The 27,472-nt window shown below is 33.4% G+C and overlaps 1 protein-coding gene across 1 annotated transcript in view; it reads right to left on the bottom strand.

Moving 5' to 3' along the window:
* LOC108569959 (disintegrin and metalloproteinase domain-containing protein 10-like) overlaps positions 1-25,780 on the bottom strand; it is a gene marked incomplete at its 5' end in the record, with an annotated part of 31,148 nt that extends 5,368 nt beyond the window's left edge. Inside the window, one exon of the mRNA XM_017931746.1 lies at positions 25,662-25,780. Coding sequence (XP_017787235.1) covers positions 25,662-25,780 — 119 coding nt within the window. The remainder of the gene's footprint in view (positions 1-25,661) is intronic.
* Positions 25,781-27,472: the final 1,692 nt, after the last annotated feature.

The raw sequence follows: 27,472 nt of genomic DNA, 5'->3' as shown, positions 1-27,472 counted from the left end.
CGTCCCGCAACGGTCCTGCATATTTCATTGCGTATCTCCAAAATCCCAGAACGAATAACCGGAGGGAAGGAAAACCGCGCTCGAATTGGGTACGTTTTATACTTATACGGCGGATTCATATGAATTTTATTAGTTTCCAGCAAAATCATGTTCGTTACGAAACTATTTGCAAAATAAACAACAAACAAAAAAAGAGAGTAGATAAATTCGTGGTTTACTGCAAAAACTGCGTTATCTTTACGTACGTGGGAGAGGAAGAAGAAACAATAGAAAAAATAATAAACGAACGTAACAATTCATGCGATTAATTGGGGTAAAAGGCGATCGCCGGCGGCTGCGACGGAATAGCTCGTTTTACTTCAACCCCTCGAACTATTCGCAAAACTATGCAACCCCGCAGACGCTCGAACAAATGGCCAATGACGTAATTTCATTACCTTCTCCTACCTCTTTTCATCGGCAACCCTTTGCACACCAAAAACAAACCGATTCGGATAATTAAGATTGATTACGCACCGATAGATGACGTTTCGTTAGTTTAAACCATTCATCATCGCGTATTTAATTAACAAGTTAACATTACACCTGCACAGTTATTAGAAAGTTTAGATTTATTGGCATCAAGTAAAAAAAAGTAACCTATAAATCTAAACAATTCTTGTAACTTTTCCCACTAAGTTCGAAAAGTAAAATTTTGATAAATTGTAAATATCGTTATTTAACCATGACAACGAAGCTTTATATAAACAAAACAAAAACAATAGAGTGTTAAATGTCAACAGCGCAACGCGTTTGATTGTTAATTAAAACAAATACGATAATACAAACAGGTGTAGATTACATTTGTCCTACGTGCATATCGTATTTGTCGTAAACAATTATAGTTGCCTACATTTTCTTTTTGGGGATGGATGTGAACGTGGTTGCAGATCAAACGATGTGCATGATTAGTTCGTGCACCGCATCGCTCCAATTTAAAAGCGGAGACGATAATTGCGTTTGCACACACTCACATGCGAACCGCATAATTTCAATCCAATTTGCTTCATTGAAACAACAATATGAAAGCGAGACCATCGGATGTTGCTTGCGTGTACGTACGTATGTATGCATACATACATACATACAAGTGTGCGTCTGGTTGTGTGTATTGTAAAGGGGAAACTTTATAATTCGATTAGTTTTACAAATTGTCGAGGGCGGCGGCTTTGATGTAACCGAGAGAGCGGTTCTCCAGCCACCAAACAATTTCCAATTAACCGCAGCCGCAGCCGGAAAGACTTTTCCAATTCATAATCCATCCGGCTTCGATACTGCCGCAGCATTAATTGCCGAATGCAATTTAAATTTAATTCAAAGCCTCTGTTTCACTACCATCCCCCCACCTAAAAACATATAATTTCGTTACAAGCACGCACGCAACGCATATTGCATAAGCTTGCTGCGCAAGCGCCATCTATCTCATTGGAAAATCATAATTAATTACTTGCTAAATTGCAATTTCTAAAATCGATGTACATTTCAAATACGGAAATCGAAATGCAAATAATCACATGTACATTTATTGAATGACATACAACAAAAAGAAAGAAACGCAGCGTTGCCGCACTGCGCTTTCGGTCGCCGCAAAACCGATAATTCGATTCGGTTTATTGTTGTGCCTTTGAAATGCGCGCAATGGAAAAGAAAAGAAAACATTTTCTTCTGAAGGAAAACGTAGGAATGTCGCAGAACGGTGTGCACTTCAATTACGACAGCGAAGAAGAAAAACTTTTGAGAGGGAAAATGCACAAAGGAAATTCAAATACAATGTCTGGGCGTAATTCGATGGACCGCTTTGAAGGACGCCTTCTTTGGTGAATTCAAAAGAAAAGGAAAAATTTGTTTTGCTCCCTTCTCGATGCGTTTCTTCAAAAAAAAAATGTGTTTTTTTCCACCTCTCTTAATGAAGATTTAAAACTTGTATCCATTTAGTCTATAATGGATATTTATTATTTGTCTCATTTATCCGTATTATTTTCGCGAAAGTAACATCATCACAAGCATGCTTATATCATATTATTTAGAGGGTAGTTTTAGTGCTGCAATTACATCACCTCTCTCCCTACGTCTACGTGCGCTATGTGTCGCAGTATTTCACCGGAATTACCGTGTTTTGGGGTGTGTGTGTGTAGTTGTTTATGTGGACGTAGAATTTAATTTTGAAGGCTTTCAAGCGACGACCCGAGACAATGAGTTTCGACGAAAGAGGGTGTTGAGAGAGAGGAAGACGGGAGTTTGGTGCTGCTTCTTCGAGTGAGGATGGAACGGATGTTGGTTGGCTGCTGCATGCTCGAAATTTTACTCTTAATTTCGCAAATCGCTGCTGCAGCCGGCAATTTGTATTATGCATCCGGTCGGAGGGGATGTTTTGATGGAATTGCCGAACACGGAGACGGCCTATTAATAATGTATAAACAGCTGCTCCAGACAGAATTTACACTGCCCTCCGAAACCGATCCTCACACCCTCACCCCCCTCACTCACAGTTTGCGCCATCTATTGTCTTATGTCAAATTACAATTTGCTTTACCTAAATGGAATTAATTGTATTAGATTTACAATGGAAATAAGTGAATTCGATTGTCACGCCATCTCATATCTTAATGAGTATTATAATTTCGTAAATGTTTGATAATTTAACTAGAATGAATTTTGTTGTATTTAGAAATTAATAAATTCGATTGTAGCGCCATCTCTAATCTTATTGGCTATTATAATTTCGTAAATGTGTTATGTCCCAGGGATGGAATTCTGGACACATTGGAATATTGTCTGGTGTTGTCTTTTGGTTTTACATAACTTTATTTGTTACTTTCATGTGAGACTATGCTCATATTAAGATTCTTATAAGACTATGTTTATCTTTAAAGGTTTTACTGAGACTACTACTAAATACTTATTGTACTTACAAAGTTAATTCTTATTAATATGGACGGGGTGGGAGTTTGAGGAGTAAGGCACGTTTTGAGAAGACACTCCGCTTCAGGTTACTGTTCTCCGTAGGATCTGTCTTGTTCATATTTGTCCTCAGTGGTACCCAAACTTAGTGGTTGGACTCAAAAAATGCTTGAAATACATACTCAATCACTGTAATTTCAATAGAATAAATTTCATTAAATTTATGAAAGAAATAACTAAATTTGATTGCAGCGCCATCTCAATATTATATTGATAACTAAGAGAATTATGTTTCAAGATCTTAAAAGCGTAATCAAATTGTAATTATTAATAAAAAAATCCAACAGATGGCGCTTAAATATTTTTCATTAATGTACGTCCATTACAAAACAATAATAATTAACTGAATTTGGTGTGGTTCAAATGATCTTCTTTTGTCTCATATCTTAATGAGTATTATAATTTCAAAAATATTTGATAAACGTACATAATTAGTGTAATTTAAGTAGAATTTGAATTTCGTTAGATTTATTGAAGAAATAAATAAATTCGATTGTAGCGCCATCTCATATTTTAATTTGGAAAATATTTATTAAATAAACTTAATTAGTGTATTTTAAGTAGAATTTGAATTTCGTTAGATTTATAGAAGACATAAATAAATTCGTTTGCACCGCCATCTCTTATTTCATCTAGTATTATAATTTTGAAAAAAAAAACGTCAATGCAAATTCATTCAATTTTATTAAATTTATAGAAGAAATAAGTAATTCGATTGTCACGCCATCTCATATCTTAATGAGTATTATAATTTCGTAAATGTTTGATAATTTAACTAGAATGAATTTTGTTGTATTTATAGAAATTAATAAATTCGATTGCAGCGCCATCTCATATTTCAATGAGTATTATAATTTGGAAAATATTTGTTAAATGTACTTAATTAGTTTAATTTAAGTAGAATTTGAATGTCGTTAGATTTATAGAAGACATAAATAAATTCGTTTGCACCGCCATCTCTTATTTCATCTAGTATTATAATTTTGAAAAAAAAAACGACAATGCAAATTCATTCAGTTTTATTAAATTTATAGAAAAAATAAGTAAATTCGATTGTAGCACCATCTCATATCTTAATGAGTATTATAATTTCGTAAATGTTTGATAATTTAACTAGAATTAATTTTGTTGTATTTATAGAAATTAATAAATTCGATTGTAGCGCCATCTCTCATCTTATTGGCTATTATAATTTCGTAAATGTGTTATGTCCCAAGGATGGAATTCTGGACACCGTGGAATATTGTCTTTATTACATAACTTTATTTGTTACTTTGTCGATTTAAGATTTATCTATGCTCATCATATTAAGATTCTTATAAGACTATGTTCATCTTTAAAAATTTTACTGAGACTACTTCCTAATACTGATTGTATTTACGAAGTTAATTCTTAATAATACGGACGGGTTGGGAGGGAGTTTGAGGAATAACGCACGGTTTTGAGAAGACGCGTCTATTCTTGATATTGCTTCTTATAGGTTTGGTACCCAAACTTAGTGGTTGGATACAACAAATTCTTGAAATACATACTTAATCACTGTAATGTAAATCGAATGAATTTCATTAAATTTATGAAAGAAATAACTAAATTTGATTGCAGCGCCATCTCAATATTATATTGATAACTAAGATAATTATGTTTCAAGATCTTAAAAGTTGATATTATTTTGAAAAAAACCAACAGATGGCGTTTAAATATTTTTCATTGATATACCTCCATTACAAAACAATAATAATTAACTGAATTTGGTGCGGTTCAAATGATCTTCTTTTGTTGCGTTTGTTTTGTTTTTTTTTGTGTGTGGGATTATTGTAGTGCGGAGGCAACGCGTAAATCATCAAAGAACAATTGAATTAAAATTTATAGCCTACGCGAAAAAAAAATATATATGAAACGAGTGCAAAACAAAAGCGCGCTTTCATCCGTGGATTTATTAACGAATTCCCAAAAAAAAATAAACAAAAAAAATGAAAGAATAATCCACGAAGAGGAGAGGAAAACAGAAATCTTTTGATGATGATGAATGAAAAAAATAAAAGCAAATAATTATTATTTAGTTCAAGTGTGCCAAAAACTTTATATTTGCATTTGTTTTTTTTTATTTTTGATCCGGAGCAAAACGTTTGCAAAACCGCACACACTCACCGGTATTTGCATACAATGGACATTCTTTCTCTTATTCAACATTTCTTCTTGCTGTTGTTGTTGTTTGTTATCGCTTTGGAACGTTTTTCAACGTTCCGACGAATCGCGGAAGAAAAATAACGAAAAATGAGATCAAAGGTGGCAGCGGCACACAAAAGCGGCAGTGAAAATGGAAGGTTGAAAAGTCACTTTTCCGCAAATCCAATATTGAATTCCATTAAGGGCGAATGCGATTTCCGTTCAAAAAGAAGTTAAATAAAAAAAAAGTAGAATGAATGAATGAGTATGAAAAGAGAGAAAGAATTGGAAGACTGTTAATGAAGGGTTTTTTTGATCCGCGTTTAATAAAAAGTAAAGAAAAGTGAAAGGAGAAGTGAAGAGAAAAAACGCGTTGAAATTGATATATCGAACAATATTTTATGAGCGCTCCCTTTGCGGTGGTAAAGGGAACTTTGCGAAAGTTAATTTAATATGTCTGGTCAAAATGGGGGAGCAAAAAATAAACTTTCCATTAAACAACACGAGGGACAAGAGTGCTTTTTCGATTCTCGGGATTTGGAGGAAAAGCGGAAAAGTTTTCCGATCGAATCAATTTCATTTAATTGCAGAATTGCTAAAAGGAGGAATAATATCATAATTATCAGAACGTTACTAAGCAAATTCGATTGTAGCGCCATCTCATATCTTAATGAGTATTATAATTTCGAAAATATTTGTTAAACGTACTTAATTAGTGTAATTTAAGTAGAATTTGAATTTCGTTAGATTTATTGAAGAAATAAATAAATTCGATTGTAGCGCCATCTTATACCTTAATGAGTATTATAATTATAAAAATATTTGTTAAAAGTACTTAATTGAATTTTGTTAAATTTATTGAAGAAATAAGTAAATTCGATTGTAGCGCCATCTCATATCTTAATGAGTATTATAATTTGGAAAATATTTCTTAAACGTACTTAATTGAATGTTGTTAAAATTATTGAAGAAATACGTAAATTCGATTGTAGCGCCATCTCATATCTTAATGAGTATTATAATTTCGAAAATATTTGTTAAACGTACATAATTAGTGTAATTTAAGTAGAATTTGAAAAATACTCCCATTTTATAAAAGAAATAAATAAATTGGATTGCAGCGCCATCTCTTATTTTATCTAGTATTATAATTTTGAAAAAGATACACGACAATGCAAATATAAATTGATTCAATTTTATTAAATTTATAGAAGAAATAACTAAATTCGACTCTAGAGGATTTTTTTTGTAGATTTATAGTGAAAAGATTGCAGCGCCATCTTAATATTTTTATTGGTAATAATCATTTTAAGCTAATATTTCATAACCAAAATGATGAAGAGAATAGTATACATTTTTAAAAATTGTAATATTACATGAAATAAGAGATGGCGCTACCATCGAATTAGCCTTTTTCCACCGTAAATCAATTAAATTGAATGGACTAAAAAAATTGCCAAAATCGAATTTGTCCAATTTCACTTAATACAAATGCAATTGATTCAATAACAAATGAGATGGCGCTACAATCAAATTAATTTACTTCCGTTATAAATCTATGAAAATAAATAAAGTCCCGAGATGGCGCAGCGATCGAATTCACTTATTTCCACCGTAAAGTTTCCAATTAAAGTTAATTTCCCACTTTACTAATGGACTAAAAAAATGCCAAAATCGAATTTGTCCAATTTCACTTTATACACATGCAATTGATTCAATAACAAATGAGATGGCGCTACAATCAAATTAATTTACTTCCACTATAAATCTATGAAAATAAGTTTGTTTTTTTTTTATATAAACAAATCACTGCAATTGATTTCTTTTTAATGTTCTCATAAATATTAGAAAGTAATAACTGCCAAAGTCCCTAGATGGCGCAGCGATCGAATTCGCTTATTTCCACCGTAAAGTTTCCAATCAAAGTTAATTTCCCACTTTACTAATGGACTAAAAAAATGCCAAAATCGAATTTGTCCAATTTCACTTAATACAAATACAATTGATTCAATAACAAATGAGATGGCGCTACAATCAAATTAATATACTTCCACTATAAATCTATGAAAATAAGTTTGTTTTTTTTATATAAACACAATTCACTGCAATTGATTTCTTTTTAATGTTCTCATAAATATTAGAAAGCAATAACTGCCAAAGTCCCGAGATGGCGCAGCGATCGAATTCGCTTATTTCCACTGTAAAGTTTCCAATCAAAGTTAATTTTCCACTTTACTAATGGACTAACAAAATGTCAAAATCGAATTTGTCCAATTTCACTAAATACAAATGCAATTGATTCATTAACAAATGAGATGGCGCTACAATCAAATTAATTTACTTCCACTATAAATATATGAAAATAAGTTTGTTTTTTTTATATAAACAATTCACTGCAATTGATTTCTTTTCAATGTTCTCATAAATATTAGAAAGTAATAATTGCCAAAGTCCCTAGATGGCGCAGCGATCGAATTCGCTTATTTCCACTGTAAAGTTTCCAATCAACGTTAATTTCCCACTTTACTAATGGACTAAAAAAATGCCAAAATCGAATTTGTCCAATTTCACTTAATACAAATACAATTGATTCAATAACAAATGAGATGGCGCTACAATCAAATTAATATACTTCCACTATAAATCTATGAAAATAAATTTGTTTTTTTGTATAAACAACTCACTGCAATTGATTACTTTTTAATGTTCTCATAAATATTACAAAGTAATAACTGCCAAAGTCCCGAGATGGCGCAACGATCGAATTTTCCACTTTACTAATGGACTAACAAAATGTCAAAATCGAATTTGTCCAATTTCACTTAATACAAATGCAATTGATTGAATAACAAATGAGATGGCGCTACAATCAAATTAATTTACTTCCACTATAAATCTATGAAAATAATTTTTTTTTTTATAAACAACTCACTGCAATTGATTTCTTTTTAATGTTCTCATAAATATTACAAAGTAATAACTTCCAAAGTCCCGAGATGGCGCAGCGATCGAATTCACCTATTTCCACCGAGAGTCTCATTAAAAATTGAACGCTCTATCTCCGCTCAACGTGCTAAACGTATTCCTTATTGTTCTCCAAATAGATCACGCCTAAACTTCAACCTTGTACAACGATTTGTCTCAATAAGGGCAACTTGTCTCTACCCCATTTTATTTATTCATTCATTCATTTCTTTACCTGAGAGCCCTTATTATTTAAGACGTTTTAGTGGTCCGAAACCCGAAACCCAAATGAATAATACAAAACAGAAATCGATAAAAAAAAATCAAATTTAGCGTTTAAGTGAACAACTACAAATTGTTATCCTGTTAAGTTTTAAGGGAACGAAAAAAATATGTTTCCCTAAGGGACCGACAACAACAAAAAAAACTTTCTTTTCAGCTGCACTCAATTCCCTTTCTCGCAAACTAAACTACCTGAAGCCGAATCGATGGATGAAGCCACTAATTCCGCCTAACTTCGACTTCTTTCCTTCAACTTTATTACATCTTTTCTTCTTGCTGTTTTTTTCTTTTCTTTCTTATATTTCCTTCGATAAATGAATTATTAATGAGACGTCTTCGCAGATTTATACGGGGATTACTGGTCTCGAAAATTTAGCGCTTCGATTCGGGGATGTAAAGGGGAGTGAGTTTTAGTAAACGAGAGACAGAGAGAGATATAATGGTGGCAACCCTTTATGCAAACTCAAACTGCCGGTCAAATCTCCAGAGATAAGATCCGGCCGCGTTGATTTAAACAAACCGGAAACTTCGGTTTCCCCAATGCACATAACGCAGACAGACACATACATGTTCTCGGCCGCTTCCGGTATTCCCAGAATTAACATTACCGCAGACGCGCATACATCATCCAATATTTATCTTTACAAACTCGGATGGAATTTCTAGTTATAGTTGAAAATTGTTTGAGCAGTGACAACCTTATTAATGGAAATTGACGAAACGTTTGTTTTGATCGAACTACTTCTTTTAGTGAACTAATTGAGCTGAGATTCGCTAACTTATCTTTATTTTTTTAAATCCATTCCGAAACTTTTACAAATACCTCGCGCCGCCACTTTACTTCACCACTAATAAGTCCATCTCCGAGGCGCGAAAACTTTTACTTAAAAGTATGTCAACTTTAAGTTCTATAGCAAATAACTATTACCAATACCAACCACACAAGTATGTTAATCTTTAACTTCGCGAAAAGTTTCAATATATCAATTCAAGACACAATTTATACGGTTTTCCTTAAGAACTATCAACGCGACATCTATTAGAGGAGATGAAACTAAATCATTAATTATTACAAAATTCAATAACAAACAAAAAAAAACAACAGCATAACTTTCTTTGAAGGTATCAAAGTTGACTTGTTATCAAATTAAATCTTTATATAAATCACTTTGAAACAACCTGACATCTGTTATCGTTTTATGAAACTGAATTCAATTATTTGCAAATAACGAACGTATTTAAGCATTATTATTACTTTAATTAAAAAGCGACATCTGTTAATGTAAAATTAAACCAAATTCGCATCAAAATGTAATAGAATTCAAAGAAATTAACAAATGTTCGATACAAGTGACATCTATTATCCGTATATAATAAGTAAATAACAAACTTATTAAAAATAATTAGATAAACAATCAAGATTTTTTTTCCATTGGATATAAACTGTACAAATATGCAAAATAATTATATAAAATCTCGCGAGATGGCGTTTCAATCGAATCTACAATATTGCAATTTAATCACTAGTCTGCACTTAATTTTATTTCAGAGATTATGAGAATAGTAAACAAAACTCTTCAATAATTTGATAAAAAAAATTACAACCACAAAAAAATTAGCCCTAAATCCTAATGTCCTGCAGTTTTCAAACCTCAGCGTTAATTTTTTACGGCAAAAAAAACATTTTCCATCACATTTTTTATAAATTCATAACTTCATACATATACGCTTTTTTTTCTCCTCCTGTTTTATCACTATTAAATATTCATAAGTTTGCTGTGTTCTTTTTTTTATTCGAGTCACGGGTTTCCAGGGAGACAACCAAACAAAAAAAAAAGAATAAACGAGGGATGAAATGGAAGGCGGGTTTCGATTCGAAATTTTTGATGTATACGCATGAATATTCATACGTCTTCATATCGACGTTCGATGTATTCATTTCGGTAATCGTAAAAATCGATTGATACCAAGAATATTTTGAAATATATTTCAGCTTTATTGATAATTGACTTACTTCATTCATTAACAAATCGAGCCGACATCTATTATTGCATTACGAAATTAATGTTTGCATTACGAAATTAATGTTTGCATTAAGAAACAATGCAAATATCCAAACTATCAAAGCGACATCTGTTATCGTTTTACGAAACTAAATTATTTACATTTACCAGCAAAATGTGCATACTTCGAGTCTACTCTATCGCAAATTGCTGCGGAAAGGTGACGACCTCTCTCGGGATTACTTTTCGTCTCTCTCTACTTTTTTCTTGTTCTTTTTCGTCATCTCTAGGGGTAAATGCGGATATGGTGCAGATGCGACGAGAAATTTTCCCCGACAAATAAAAATGTGCTCAAATATCTCGTCTAGGCCGGAAAGACATATGTGACTCGCGCGAGTATTGCCTTCGATCCGAACAAAAAAAAACGAACAAAATTCACACAGTTTTTTTTTTCTTATGTTTTTTTTCCCCTAACTGAAATGAAGTTGTAACGCCGCCTACTCGACAAAGATGATAATGACAATAAAAAGAAAACAAACGAGGGTATATATAAAAAATACAAGGGCGAAGACAAGAAAAAAATAAAACAAATAAATTTTGCGAGCGAATGTAAAAATATATAAAGTCCCGTTGTTATAAATAATATCGGAGCATCACCCCAATTTTCATAAATCCTCGCCTCGTGAAAACCACCCCAACCCACACACACACACAGTTTTGTTACCCTGTGGATACTAGCACTCTTTTATATTTATTTTTTTATGTTGGTAACGTAGTTCTGGAGTTTTCGCAGCGCTTACAAAAAAAAAAGAGAAGAAGGCCACGACACCCCCGAGTGCAATTTCCGTTTGCACGTTTTTCTTCTAAACTTTTCAACCCACTTTCTGGCCTTCTTCAAAGTCTCCGCAAAACCCCAACCAACACACGATAACGCGATTTTTCCATCCATTGATTAAACGAATTCTCACGACTTCTCTACGAAATTCAATCAACTTCATTTATCTTTCATTCACCCGTTTTACGACCCGAACTCGTTTTACGACACCAATAAACAATCCGGACCTACCACTAAACCTTAAAAACAAACGCGTGAATAATACAAAGCCCTTTCGCGTTTACTGCAAATTGTCGCGTCGATCCCTAATGCAGTTTTAGTTTGTGCTTTATTTTGTTTGTTACATGTCGTTCGCAGTCCTTTAAATAAGTTAACGACCGTAAAGGTACTGAGGTGCAATCGTGGTTGCATAAACGACTGTAAAATACGAAACCCAAACAACAATAAAAATCTATTAGTAACATAAAATTTACACGAGATGGCGTTTTTGAATCATTTAGTAATACTAAAACTTTATTTTGATTCGTTACTTGTAATTGGTTTTGGAAAGTTGTGGTGAAAACTCTTTTTGAGTAACTTCCTATTCCCTATATATAGTTTGTTTTATTCTGATTTTCATTTGGAAAGGATAAAGTGGGATAATCGTCTGCGCTATTAATTTTAAATTTAATTAGGGCAGCAGATTGTGTAGTTCTTCCGTCTGCTGAGGAGGAGGAAAGCGGGGGGGGTTGAGAGGGGTTATGGGACGGGGGGTGGTTTAGAAGCAGAAGCGACCCGGGATAATAAAGGGCCGATGGCGGTGGAACTAAACGGAGGCGCAATCTTGGCGCAATCTGCGCAAACACTTCTATTATTTTCATCCCTTCCCCCCGCAAACCCCAGAAAATAGGGCTTACCGAACTATTTATTGGGTCGCACTCGCTTATAAATACAATTCGGGAATTAAAGAAAGTCCCTTACACTGAAATTCTAGCAACAGAAAGGAAAGAAATAAAAAAAAATATATAAAGCCAAACTTTTGTTTTTTTTATATATATTATATAAAGCGAACCCAATCGAGAAGGCCGGGCAAATAAAAAAAGGACAAACGGTAGCGCTCACTGTTTGCTAACTTTTATTCGTTCGTTTTCAAAGTTTTGATTATGCGACGCGAAAATAATGAATATCTTCGAATAAGTTTTAATAATGCATACAAACATACACAAAAATTTCTAAACTCACCCGTTTTTTTTTCCAATATTCACTTATTTTCTTGCACTCAACTTCTTTATAATGACATTCGACATTTCGTTCTTTATCACTGGTTACTTTTCCAATACCAACTGAAATTATTTAGTTATTTTATCTTGTTCCTATAACAAATTTAAGTTGGTAATTATAGCGCATATGAAGAAAGGCTAACTTTATTAATGATCCCAAATATTAATTTTGTTTAATTAAATTAAAATTCATTTAAAATTCAATAATTTATATTGAAAATAATAATAATAACTAACACGGATTATTAATTGGTTTAATTTGGTGATATTTGATATAAGTTGGTTATGATTACTTAAAAAAAATGGGTTGGTATCAAAGTATAAAAAACACGAACGCTCAGTTACGTCAGTATTTTTTGAATATTTTGTGTTAATTGAAATAAGTGCATTTTATTGACCCAATACCAACTGAAATTATTTAGTTATTTTATCTTATTCCTATAACAAATTTAAGTTGGTAATTATAGCGCATATGAAAAAAGCCTAATTAATGATCCCAAATATTCATTTTGTTTTATTCAATTTAAATTCATTTAAAATTCAATAATTTATATTAAAAATAATAACTAACACGAATTATTAATTGGTTTAATTTAGTGATATTTGATATAAGTTGGTTATGATTATTTAAAAAAAAAATGGGTTGGTATCAATGTATAAAAAAACACGAACGCTCAGTTACGTAAGATTTTTTTTTAATGTTTTGTGTTAATTGAAATAAGTGCATTTTATTGACTCAGTAAATGAATAGAAGAAAGATTTATCATTCTCAGAGTGAGATTATTGTATGAAGTTAAGTAAGCAGTCGAATGTATGTAAGTAACATTATTATTATTAAAATCACTTGGATATTACGGGTTTTTTAGTATTTTTTTGTTTTTATTACTGATTCGCATTCGCAACTAATAATCACCTGATTCATTATACCAACTAACTAAAAAAAAAATATTCCCTAAAAACAAATCAACTGACATCAGCTTATACAACCACACTTACACTCCTTACGTGTATTGTTTATGAATGTTAAATAATACACGTCCACTATTTGTAAACTGATGCTTCATTATCAAATGACAATTTACATCAAGTTATATAACCACACGTACACGTCTTATTTGACATTGAAAACTATATACATCTACAATTTGTAAACATATGTTTTATTATTAACCAAATAAGATCAGGGAATTACAGAAGGTTAAGACCTATTATAACCTATTATAACAAGTACAAACCCTGATCCATGAGCTAAAATTCTCGAGAAAAGCCTACAATTCAATTCTCTTTTGATGACATATGGGAATCGTGACGTGTATTTGACAGCCATGACATCCAAAATTTTGATCTAGCGTTTACTCGGTATATTTGGTTGCAAGACTTGTCTCCTACTCTGTCTATCTGGTTGCGGTCCTATCTACAAGCACACCATTATCCTTAAGACTCAACCTAGTCCAAGTGTTGTTTGGAATATGCATATGACAAACCACTCACATGCTGGTCCATTAACAGAGGGCGCTGCACAAACCGGCACTACCAACTGCAGAACTTACATCACCAACTGAAGTACCGAAACCGATGACATATTACCACCCTATGTTATATGTTGCATTTAGTTCCTACTGAGCACGCGGCGTTAAGTAGCGAAATTAAGTTATTTAAGTATTTAGATATGAAAATTAAAACGTGCTTTGATTAGTTATTTCATTTTTGCATATTTGTTGCATAATATTTATATTCCAATTATCAGTTGTGATGTGAATGTTGCATATCAATACATTTGTAATAATGGTTACATAAGAACTGTATTTAAGTATGTTGGGTTGTCGCCTAAACTTTTTTTTTTATTACCATTTGAAACTTTGCTAAATTCATATACATGAAAAGCGAAACATTCTTCATAATTATTTGCTGAAAGAACGTGTAAAAACAACAGAAAAAGGTATAAATGAATCAAATTACGACGAATAAAAACGGGGGTTGCGGAAAGGGTTGATTTTTAATAGACGTGCAGAAGGTAGGGGGCGCTGCGCACGTTTAATGGGTTATTTAATCTGCCTAAACCTTTTCGGTTCATTTCGTAGCAGACACACACACGGCCGGAAAATAATTACAGTTAATTTTATTTTTTTTATGTTGGAAACCCTGAATACATTTCGCGCTTGTTTATTAGTTTTTTTTTGTATATTTCCGTTTGGTGTTATTATTATTTTTTTTTTATTATTTGCCGATCGCATCGGGCAAATAAATTTTATTTTAATTAAATTTGGCTCGCTGAACTTTTTTTTTTATTATTATTATTGTTATACTGATCTCGCATTAATCAATATAAAATAATAATTCCGCTCCAATTTTGCGTTTATTCGATCCGCGTAACCGAGTTTCCATCATAAAAACAAAACAGGAACAAAACAAATAAATATGTAAAAAAAAAAACAATTGAATGCTCGTTGCTATTCATCACAGGTTGCTTTGAAAATCAACGTTATTTAGAAGTTGATTTAAACTATTTATTATATACACGTGGTTCTCTTTTTATGCGGTAGATACGTTCCACAGGAAAACGCATAAAAATAAATCGTACAAAAAAAGACTAGACGCACGTATAAAAATAAAGGATACGTTCAATAATTTTTTAAAACCGCATAAAAATAAATCAATGAGTTACAATATACCGAAAATTGCATAAAAAAGGGTTCATTAAATTTCAGAAAAATAATTAGTCTTACTATAATTCTTTCTGAAATGTTTATTCATAATTTTATAAAAACGTTAACAATCATAGACAAGTTTATTAAATTTCAGAAAAATATAATCTTAACATATTCCTTCTAAATTTATACGGAAAAATTTTACAAAAAGAAATACAGAAATTTTTTATGAAAGTTAATCTTTCTTCACATTATTTTTTCTTTAGAATTATCGTCGCTATTTGAGAGTGTTCGGCATAATTTGCGAACTGCTTCGAAATCACTTTCATTACTAGAAGAGATTTGATATGCTAAATCTAAGTCCTGAAGATAATGATTCTTCACAAGCAAAATTAGTCTCAACTTCGCATGTTGATTTTTTCCCTTTGACAATATAATCAGTGATTAAATTTTGCGTTGAAACTTGAATCCTCGTTCAGAATTATCATCTTTTTCGATGAAATGCTTTGCCAATTTGTGTCAAAACGTGTCAAAATGGCCTAAAATAGTTATTTAAAAAAAAATGCTTCTTGAAATAAAAACCGCATAACTTCAAAACTGCATAAAAAGAGGATCGATTGTATTTGTGTTTTAAATAATTGTGAATTGCACTAATTACAACGAATGTAATAGCAAAAAAGCTGTTCACTCCATAATCCATATTTATTAATTATGCACCGCGTTGCACGCTGTAATATCAAAAAGAATATAAAAAAAATATATGTATGTAAATTTTTATTAATTTATTCATTGCGTGTTTGTACACGTTTGTAAATATTTAAATTTGCAATATTAATAATAATTAAATTACTTTGGTTTTTTTCTTGTCTGAATTTAACAATTGTTGATGGGCGAGCGAAGCGCGTCCTGAAAGGCAACTGCAGTTTTCAGGACTCGTGAATACATGAACTTCAGGACTTGTTACTCGTTAGTTACTTTTTTTGTTTTACTTTTGAAAACTTTACTTTTGCAACTGCAGTTTTCAGGACTTGTGAATACATGAACTTCAGGACTTGTTAATCGATAGTTATTTTTTTTGTAAACTTTACTTTTGCATCTGCAGTTTTCAGAACTCGTGAATACATGATCTTCAGGACTTGTTAGTTGTTAGTTACTTTAATTTTTTGTCTTTTGTTTTTGATCGAGGCGAGTCCTGAAAGGCAGTAGTAGTCTCGCAATGAAATATCTTGAAAATGTTGGATTTATTTTCATGTATTTTTAAGGAATTGTGAAGACTACAGTTGTCTATCAGGACTCGCTTCGCTCGCCCATCAAAAACCGATAAATTATCTTTATAAATTATTAAAAATTTTCGTATCAAATGCAGCGAAATTAAATGAAACGAGAAATTGGAAAACGCGAATACATTAATTTTTTTTCAATTAAACCATTCTATATATTGTGTAATGGAAATAAAAAAATGTACGTTTTATATATATATGGAATATGTGAACTTTCACGTGCGGGTTGAAATATAATACGATTTTAATTAAAGTTTAATTAAATTTCTTAATGTCCACTTCACGCAAGCGACGGGGATGATTTCGAACTTTTTTTTCCCCACTCTCGTGTAAAAATTAATTAATATTTGTTCTTCCGTTATTTGTTTTCCGTTTCTCCTTTGAAACAACGGACGTGCCATGATTTCAGCTTTCGTTTATTTTGTTTCTAAATTTGCTTTTGTTTTTTGTTGGTAACGGCTTTGTCGGATGCTCTCGCTTTTAGTTGATGAAACCATTTTCATGCAAATTTCTTGTTATCACTTTCTAACTCTGTATGTGTGTGTGCGTGTTGTAAGTGTAGTAAAGGTCAATTAAAAATAATTGCGCGTCACGTACACCCACGCACCGGTTGACAGTAATGACGTAACGTAATCCTCGAAGACGGCGAGAGATGGCGGAAAAAAGATGACGTTGGAAAATGATGTGGATGGAGGAGGGAGGGAGTGGATGAGAAGTGCGTCTCCCTAGACGTAATCTCGTTTTCTTCGTTAATCTCCGAGAGGGTTTTAAAGGACAGTAAGAGAGATGAAGGAGGGAAAGGAGAGGAGAGAAGGAAAAGCGCTCGCAGTCTGTTTTAAGTAATTAACATCAAAAAGTTATGAATTATGATTCGTCTCCTCTTTCACCCACATCTCTCTCTCTCTCTAACACACACACATATACATAAACACGGTCATTATTCCGAAAACGTGTAGAATTTTTTAAAAGCTGCATTAAAACGTAATCCCGGACACCGTGACTGGAAGGAGACACTTGCATAATCTATAATACATGGCAAACTGTTCTTGTGTTGTTTGTACAAAGGCGGCGTTGAATATGTAACGGATGGATCACTTTCAAAAAGTTGCAAAGAAATAAAAAGTTTAAACTCATGGGGGAGAGGAAATTTGCGAAATGTCTTCAAGATTAAGGTTTCTCTATGGAAATCTCTTCAGGCGTTGGAGATAATTTGCATTTTCAGTATATAATCTACGTTTCGTTTCTTTTAATTCGTTGCGACTTGTAAAGACTTCGATCGTTCTTCAGGACTCGCTTCGCTCGCCCATCAAGTTCTCTTCAACAAAGCAATTAATACATTTGTAAATTATTTTTAGATTTTTTTTTTAAATTTAAATTTCTTGTATTCGTGGCGAGTCTTCATGACTACAGTTGCTCTTTTAACCTTATATTATTGTTGAACAAGTGTAACGAGTCTTGAAAAGTGCTTAAATTAAACATTTATTCAAGGAATTCGAAAATTACAAATAAACTAATGATAATTTGGTTGCATAACAAATTCATTCCTGTAAATTTGGTGGCCAAGTAAATTATTGTTACCCGGCGCATCCATCTAAATTTTGAATGACTATAATGAAAATTAAGTTTTGAATCAACAAAAATAATTGATTACACTCTTTTTTTTTTGTGAACTTTTTCTTATATCATCGCGATATTACAATGTAATCAATTTATTAATACCTCGAAAAGTGCTTAAATTAAAAATTTATTCAAGGAATTCGGAAATTACAAATAAACTAATGATAATTTGGTTGCATAACAAATTCATTCCTGTTAATTCGGTGGCCAACTAAATTATTGTTACCCGGCGCATCCGCCTAAATTTTGAATGACCATAATCAACCATTATGAAAATTAAGTTTTGAATCAACAAAAATAATTGATTACACTCTTTTTTTTTGTGAACTTTTTCTTATATCATCGCGATATTATAATGTAATCAATTTATTAATACCCCGAAAAGTGCTTAAATTACAAATTTATTCAAGGACTTCGGAAATTACAAATAAACTAATGATAATTTGGTTGCATAACAAATTCATTCCTGTTCATTTGGTGGCCAACTAAATTATTGTTACCCGGCGCATCCACCTACACTTTGAATGACTAGAATCAACCATTATGAAAATTAAGTTTTGAATCAACAAAAATAATTGATTACACTCTTTTTTTGTGAACTTTTTCTTATATCATCGCGATATTATAATGTAATCAATTTATTAATACCCCGAAAAGTGCTTAAATTACAAATTTATTCAAGGACTTCGGAAATTACAAATAAACTAATGATAATTTGGTTGCATAACAAATTCATTCCTGTTAATTTGGTGGCCAAGTAAATTATGGTTACCCGGCGCATCCGCCTAAATTTTGAATGACTATAATCAACCATTATGAAAATTAAGGTTTGAATCAACAAAAATAAATGATTACACTCTTTGTAATTCGGAAATTACAAATAAACTAATGATAATTTGGTTGCATAACAAATTCATTCCTGTTAATTTGGTGGCCAACTAAATTATTTTTTACCCGGCGCATCCACCGGAATATTGAATGACTATAATCAACCATTATGAAAATTAAGGTTTGAATCAACAAAAATAATTGATTACACTCTTTTTTTTAACTTTTTTTTATATAATCGCGATATTATAATGTAATCAATTTATTAATACCCCGATGAGCGTCGGAGGAGGACGAGGAAGTAATTGCTTCCAGAGGGAGAGGAAGAGGAAATAACTGGAGCAAATATTATCAGAATACTGAATATTACGTAAAACGACCCAATTTTCCATTAAGCGCACGGCATTCGTGATCATTGTCCACTCTATTATAATAACAATTCGATTTCGGTCGGTGTCTAATTTAGTAATATGCAATAACCTTTGTAACTTCTATAGACAGAATAATTCAAAATTAGAACATTTTTTATTATTAATATCTACTACAAGATTGAAATAAAAATATTAATTGGATACTTTGTAAATTTTTATATAACAAACTTATTGTGCACTTTTTTTTTTCATATTTATCATTTTAATCCAATTACATTCGTTAGTTAGTTGCAAACAAAAGCAAGAAACGTTTCATCATTTGAGATCGCAGTTGCGTTTTCCTTAGTTTCAGCCTCTCGCCTTTTCCATTTTAATTGCAATTAAAGCGTTTTCAGCTTGTTTAAATTCCGCGAACGCCTAATTGAAACCGATTTAATTCTTGCTCCCCGTTTCGTTGTTTGTTTTTATTTTGTTTTCACCGTCTTTCTTGTTTTTTTTTCTTTTTCTTATACAAATCTAAAAGCTAATTAGATACTCCTGTATTGTTTTGCGTAACGGCAGCAGCGCTTTTCAATTTATGGGCACTCTTCGATGAATAGTTTAGATCCCAAAGAAAAGAGAGAGTTGAAAAGCGAGTGTTTGTATAAGAGAGAGAGAGAGAAATGATTAATTAAATAACCTCAAAAGTGACTCGATTAATAAGTATGATGGTGGAAGAATGAACATTGCGTTTCTCCTCCACCATACTTACACGTCTGTTGTGTATATGTGTCGGGAATATTTATGAACTACTACGCTCATTTTTTTGCGAAGGGTTGCGCCATTTACGATCCGGGTTGGCGATGAATACAGAGTTTGTCGGAAACGTATTCATAGATCCATCTGCGGCGTCCCTCGAGAACGGACAGAAAAGGGACGAATGGTAACCGCGACCGAGCAGAGTGACGATTTCAAATTTACCGCGCGCTATTGTGAGAGGCCGCAAATGGATTGAGTTTTTGGGAGGTGTTGTGTTTTTGGTGGTATTATTAAGTATCATAATTTCCGGAGTGGGCGCAAAACCGGAGTGGGCTCAGGCTTCGGCTCAATAAAACATGTTTTACGAGTGGAGCAGTGGGGGGGAAGGGTGGTTGGTAGCTGCAACACGAGCGAGCGGTAATTCGAGTTCCATACCGAAAAACCCACCCACTTTTTCTGCCTCTCTACCACCCCCCTGCATCCCCTCGTAATTGGCCTGAGTTGCGGCACTCACGGGGATTAAAAATGCATTTGCATTACTGACTTTTATGCGGCCCGGTTTCGTTCCCTTTTTTTTCCCCTTATTCAGCCACTAAACTCGAAACCAAATCTATATTTATGAAATTCCAAAGGGTTTGATATTCTTCTACTATCCCATCAAGTTATCTTCAAAAACAACTGAAAGATTTGCAAGTTTTTCATGTGTTTAAGATGGGCGAGCCATGCGAGTCCTGAAAGAGTACAGTAATATTTATAAATTCCTGAAAATCATGACTACAATAGCCTTTCAGGACTCGCTTCGCTCGCCCATCAAGTTCCCTTAAAAAACAAATGAAAACATCGACATTCTTTTTTGTAAGCTTTTCATTTGTTTATGATGGGCGAGCTGTGCGAGTCCTGAAAGGCAACTGCAGTCAATGAAAACTCGCTACGAATATATGAACTTAACTCTTTTCAGGACTCGCCTTAATTAAGCTAGTAATATCGTGAGTGTGCACTTTTTTTTATTGATGGGCGAGCTTTGCGAGTCCTGAAAGAGTACAGTAATATTTATAAATTCCTGAAAATCATGACTACAACAGCCTTTCAGGACTGGCTACGATCGCCCATCAAGTACCCTTAAACAACAAATAAAAACATCGACATTTTGTTTTGTAAGCTTTTCATTTGTTTATGATGGGCGAGCTGTGCAAGTCCTGAAAAGCGACTGGGGTCAATGAAAACTCGCTACGAATATATGAACTTAACCCTTTTCAGGACTCACCTTATATACCCTAATAATATCGTTAGTGTACTCTTTTGTATTCATGGGTGAGCGAAGCGAGTCCTGAAAAGCACCAGTACTTTTCAAATTCGTCTCGAAATTATGAAAATATAATAGTTTTCATCATCATATTCTTTCCTAAATATCCAATTGGAACTAATTTCATGCATGCAATGCAGTGATACTATAAATCTGGTGGATTCGCCGGGCAAAATTTAATTTATTAATTAGTAATGATTGCTATTAACATACAATTTAAATGATAATACTAATCGATTAATTAGCCGCAAGATGGCGTCTAAGCTAAAAGCATTCATTTCATCCGTAACTTCAAATGGTACAAAACTAACGGTCGTTATGGAAACTGTCAAAGACAATTACCGCATCAGCTTTTGGCATGGCGCGCTGTGTAGTAACCCAAGGCGACTTGATGTTAATGAAAACCGCGTGTACGAGCGTAAGGGCTTATATATATATATAGAGAGAGATAGCGAGATTGAGTGCGAGGGAGAGGCAAGGATGAAGGAAACACTTTCGTCCCCTCTGGTTCTGCAGAGTTAAACGTTCGCTGGTTGAGCACATATCCATCCCGAAAGTTGGATACGTCTCGGGAATTTCCGAAACAGTACCGCATTTATATAATACTCGTGTGTGTCTTTGTATGTGTGTGTGCGCGCTTCGTGGTAGATTGACCTTATGCTGTGCGACATTATGTATTCAGCAGGAGTTCCAAACTTTCCTGCGCGCCCTTTGGGCTTCTCCTGCTGCCACCGCCGCTACTGTTCATTTCATCAATGCGGTTCTCCCTTCCTCCAACTCTGTCCATCGCGTATATATATGTACACTACACATCTATACTTTGATACTTCTCGTCTCGTCTCGCTCGCAGCAACCGCAGCCAGTAAACCGTTCTTTCTCTTCCTCGACCGGAACAAACTTTACGAATCTGCCGTTCATTGATTTCGGCTAGGTTTGCGGCTCTCTTCCAATGAAAGAAGAAAAAACAAGGAAAACGATAGAAAAAGCAATGTCTTTAATCCCATAAAATAATGTCCACTTAAAGTTCTGCTCTATTCGTTTTTTTTTTTTCTTCCTCCCACCCATTTGAATAATGGTATGCGGCGCGAAGAACCGAATTGAAAATTCCCAACTTTCGCAGCGGTATTCAAATTTTAATAATATTCCAGCAAATGTTAAAACTCGATTTAAGCGAAACTATGCAACTTTTCAGACACATTCGTAATATTCAATTAAAAAAAAAGATTCACCAATTGACTGTGAGATGGCGACAAAGATGATTTTGATTATTCTCATTATATCAACATTCAAAATAAACGAATTTTAATGATTTAAACATAAATTAGTGTAATTTTAGATAATTAAAAAAAGAAGTAATTTTTTTGAACATAATTAAATTATATAAAAAATGATGTGTGGTAGAGATGTAATTAGGTTATGGGAATGAAATCGTGGGACAATTAGTCTGTAAATTACAATTTTTTTTTGTATCCCATTTCGCATTTCCTCTCCACTTTTCGTTCAACGCTAATTAAGGTGAGGAAATGCACTTTTTCTTTCTTTCTTTCTTTTTTCCTTCTTCATCCTCTTCAGTCAAACTCTAGCGTTGTAAATCTCATAATGGAGCGCTACGCAATTACTTAAGATGTCCATTAAACATTGAGCATTCTCCGTGTAATGCACACAATATTTCGCACGGTTATTATTATTATTATTATTATTATTACATTCGCAACAATGTTCGCAAAAGCGGAACGAAAAAAATATATACAATATCTGCATTACGTGTTTGCATTATTTTTCTCAACATAGTTTACACGACTTTCAGACGGTTTAAGATGTTAAATTTGCAGATTTTCTTTAACGAAGGTCGAGAGATGGCGCTCTATGCAATTTTGATTATTGTCAACAGGATTTGAAGTTCATATTTTCGTAGCGAGTTTTCATTGACTGCAGTAGCCTTTCAGGACTCGCACAGCTCGCCCATCATAAACAAATGAAAAGCTTACAAAACAAAATGTCAATGTTTTCATTTGTTTTTTAAGGGAACTTGATGGGCGAGCGTAGCGAGTCCTGAAAGGCTGTTGTAGTCATGATTTTCAGGAATTTATAAATATTAATCTGACTCTTTACAGGACTCGCAAAGCTTGCCCATCAATAAAAAAAAGTGTACACTAACGATATTATTAGCGTATTTAAGGCGAGTCCTGAAAAGAGTTAAGTTCATATATTCATAGCGAATTTTCATTGACTGCAGTAGCCTTTCAGGACTCGCTACGCTCGCCCATCATAAACAAGTGAAAAGATTACAAAACAAAAAGTGGGTGTTTTCATTTGTTTTTTTAAGGGAACTTGATGGGCGAGTGTAGCGAGTCCTGAAAGGCAGTTGTGGTCATGATTTTCAGGAATTTATAAATATTACTGTACTCTTTCAGGACTCGCAAAGCTCGCCCATCAATAAAAAAAAGTGTACACTAACGATATTACTGGCGGATTTCAAGCGATTCCTGAAAAGGGTTAAGTTCATATTTTCGTAGCGAATTTTCATTGACTGCAGTCGCCTTTCAGGACTCGCTGCGCTCGCCCATCATAAACAAATGAAAAACTTGCAAATGTTTTCAGTTGTTTTTCTAAGATAACTTGATGGGCGAGCGTAGCGAGTCCTGAAGGGCTACTGTAGTCATAATTTTCAGGAAGTCATAAAGATTAGTGCCCTCTTTCAGCACTCGAACAGCTAATCAACAATTCATTCATTCACCTCGCCCATCAACAATTCATTACATTCCAAGAACTTTTCAGATATATATTAATGATGACTGGTCCGCATTGCAGCTTCCACCCAACACACACACCTACATAAAAATTGCCTGCTACAAATATTTTTCTACTTTTTCCGTCTGCATTATTAAAGCGTAAACAATTATTTGCAGATTTCAGAAGCAAATAAATGTACGACTGAATACAATGTATTTTCTAAGAATATAATAGAGAAGGTATAATGCGATTGCATTTAAAGGGCTTAAGTTGTTGCGAAACGACCGACCTAATTGATACATGCATGCAAACACAAATGGCTTTTGTTGCGATTTCCAAATGCGAAAATGAATTGCAATTACGTTCAAGTGCATTTAGCTTTCTGCTATTAATTGCAAAGATGATTATGTCTTTTGGATTTTGCAGGATAGAAAAGTTTAGTAGAGCAATTGCGGAACGCTAATTGGAGAGGACGCATTACCGTCGAGGGTCTCCTCATCTCTGCATTCACGCAAATGTACTAACTATAATTAATGGAATTACGGATGATACAATAAATAAATAATAAACGCAATTGCAATCGAACAAACATAATTTACACTAATTGCATTACAGAAATTAAAAAAAAAGAAAAAGTACAGTAAAAATAAACACGTTTATCTATAGGAAACATGCAAACGCAATTATCGAGTAATTTGTTTGCTTCACAAATTATTTTATTACTTTTTATCCAATTACGATTTTATTATTTTTTATCCAATTACGATTTATTTTTATGTATCAAAAAAAAAACGACAATCTGTGTATGGAAAATGTAATAATATTTAAAAAAAAAAATGAAGCTTCGTAATTGGTACACTAGATGGCGCATCATTAAAATTAATTTGTTTTTCTTATAAATCATTAAAAACTGTACTTATTTTGAATTTGTTTAGTATTTGAGTCAATAGATGGCGGAACAATAGAATTTGATTATATTTGTCCTATATATTAAGATAAAAGAAATGTACATTTCTGAGTATGTTTGGGCAATAGTTAATTATGTGGTTACAAAGTGGAAATATCAGTTGCAGATGACCGCAAAGGGATTATGCGTTTGAAATATTGTTTCGTTTCGTCGTCGAGGATGGGGAAAAAAAGATGTATATATATGCAATTTGCTGTGCGCACGGAATCGCGGGGTTGCGTTTCAATTATAATTGGATTACGGCGCCATCTCCAGTTAATTAAACCCGCCCGTATTTCATTGTAACTAATTTAGCCGGGGCGCGCGTTTGTACGAAGCGACAATGGATGATGCTGTTGTTGTTGTTGTTGCTGCAATACATGCTCGTGGCTATATAGTTTTAGTATGGATATTCGGTTAATCTGGGAGATGCCTTTTTGGCGCACGTATTTCCATTAACGTTTCCATCAGATCGACCCACTTTCCTTTCGTTTTTTTTTTTCTTCTTCATCATCATTCGCGTCGTCCCCGCGGCTTTTCATTTTCATTTCCGCCGGTCGAGCGCTAAATAATTAATAAACGTCGGTGTGGTTTGTATACGAAGAGAAATGTTTGGAAATTAGAAGACTCGATGCTTGCGTCCAACACGATATCCCTTTTACCTCGTTATGTATTTCGGGTCTCTTACCTTCGAGCGTGCCGATGTACGCCGCTCCGGGGTCGAAGGTTACCGTTCCACCCGTGGACACGAACTCGACGTCCTCACTGAAAACGTCCAAGTCCGGCACCAGCTTGAGCCGAAACAGTCTGAAACAACAACAACAATAAAATTATGCTTAATTACCAATATAACATTTATTGCTTACACACTACTTGACAAGTAACACGTGTAAAATTTATGTTGGCAGTCCTTGCTTCCGTGCTAAGAACAAACGAATTCTCCCTTGAGAGGCGGAGCAGTAAATTTCGATCGGCCCGTTGCATAATTCATTCGATAAATAATGCAGTAGGCCGATTTTCGAGAGGCGTCCAGATGAATTCAAAAGCAAAAAATATGTTAGAATTCCTTACAGGAATTTGAAGTATTTTCGCTCCTCAAATCGCCAACACATTCCTTTTCTCCTCACCGACGTAATTCGAGTTCAAACCTTACAAGTTCGGCCGAAATAAGCCAATTGTTTCGCACGGATTTGTTTTTCGTTTTTTCTTCTGTTTTTCCTGCATATACAAGTTAACCAAACTTAATTGAAAGTTGTCATAGTAACATGAATTATCGTCGATTTTTATTCATTATTTGTTTATAGAGCAAACTTTTTTTATTTAAATAATATTAGACTATTAGTTTGAGAAACTCTGATGTAAAGTAGTTTCGCCTATGAACTGTGAAACGAGATAAAAAAAAATGTTCATAAAAACGTAAATGTTGCACGTGTAAAATGGAAAGAAATACAGAAGAAAATGCGATTTTCTCCGTTCGCATCACGTAACGTTTTAAAAGGGGAACATCATAATTGTTTGAATCGCGCGCGCGCGCTCGTTTCTCTCGATTCTATTCGCTCCGGGGAATCCCCCCAATAAGCCGCCTGCGATCCTTAAATTCAATCCGACGAGAGCGCACCTTTCTGCGTTTAATTAAATTTTCCCCATGAAATTTAAGGAGGCAGTGTTTAAAATATCCCATTTATTTATTAGTTTCCGGCGCCGTTACGGAGACGCTTTCGGCATAGTTATAGACTTCGTAGTTTCAACTCGAATCGGAGCGCCACTTTATACGTTGTAAACGTAATTTTGAAGATAGGAATTTACGTGAGATGTGATACGGTATCACTTCAGAATCGGTTGTTTATTATATATGTTGTTTCATTGCTTAGCAACGGAACGAATATTAATGACGTAACTCGTGTTGTTTATATTATGTCATCTTGGAATGTCAAATTAAGTTAAGTACATTTTGACATTGACGTAACTCGTGTTGTTGCTGTTGTTTCATATTGATTAACAACGGGAAAAACAAGATGGAAATGTCAATTTAGGTTAAGTACATTTTGACATTGACGTAACTCGTGTTGTTGCTGTTGTTTCATATTGATTAACAACGGGGAAAAACAAGATGGAAATGTCAATTTAGGTTAAGTACATTTTGACATTGACGTAACTCGTGTTGTTTCTGTTGTTTCATACTTGGAATAACAAGATGGAAAGTTAAGAACATTTTGATTGATTAACAACGGGAAAAACAAGATGGAAATGTCAATTTAGGTTAAGTACATTTTGACATTGACGTAATTCGTGTTGTTTCATATTGATTAACAACGGGAAAAAACAAGATGGAAATGTCAATTTAGGTTAAGTAAATTTTGACATTAACGTAACTCGTGTTGTTTTTGTTGTTTCATATTGATTAACAACGGGAAAAAACAAGATGGAAATGTCAATTTAGGTTAAGTACATTTTGACATTGACGTAATTCATGTTGTTTCATATTGATTAACAACAGGG

The sequence above is a fragment of the Nicrophorus vespilloides genome, unplaced genomic scaffold, assembly GCF_001412225.1.
Source record: "Nicrophorus vespilloides isolate i.1.1-1 unplaced genomic scaffold, Nicve_v1.0, whole genome shotgun sequence".
NCBI classification, from domain to species: domain Eukaryota; kingdom Metazoa; phylum Arthropoda; class Insecta; order Coleoptera; family Silphidae; genus Nicrophorus; species Nicrophorus vespilloides.
Note: the sequence above shows the minus strand (reverse complement) of the source record. Positions and strands in the feature narration are given on the sequence as shown.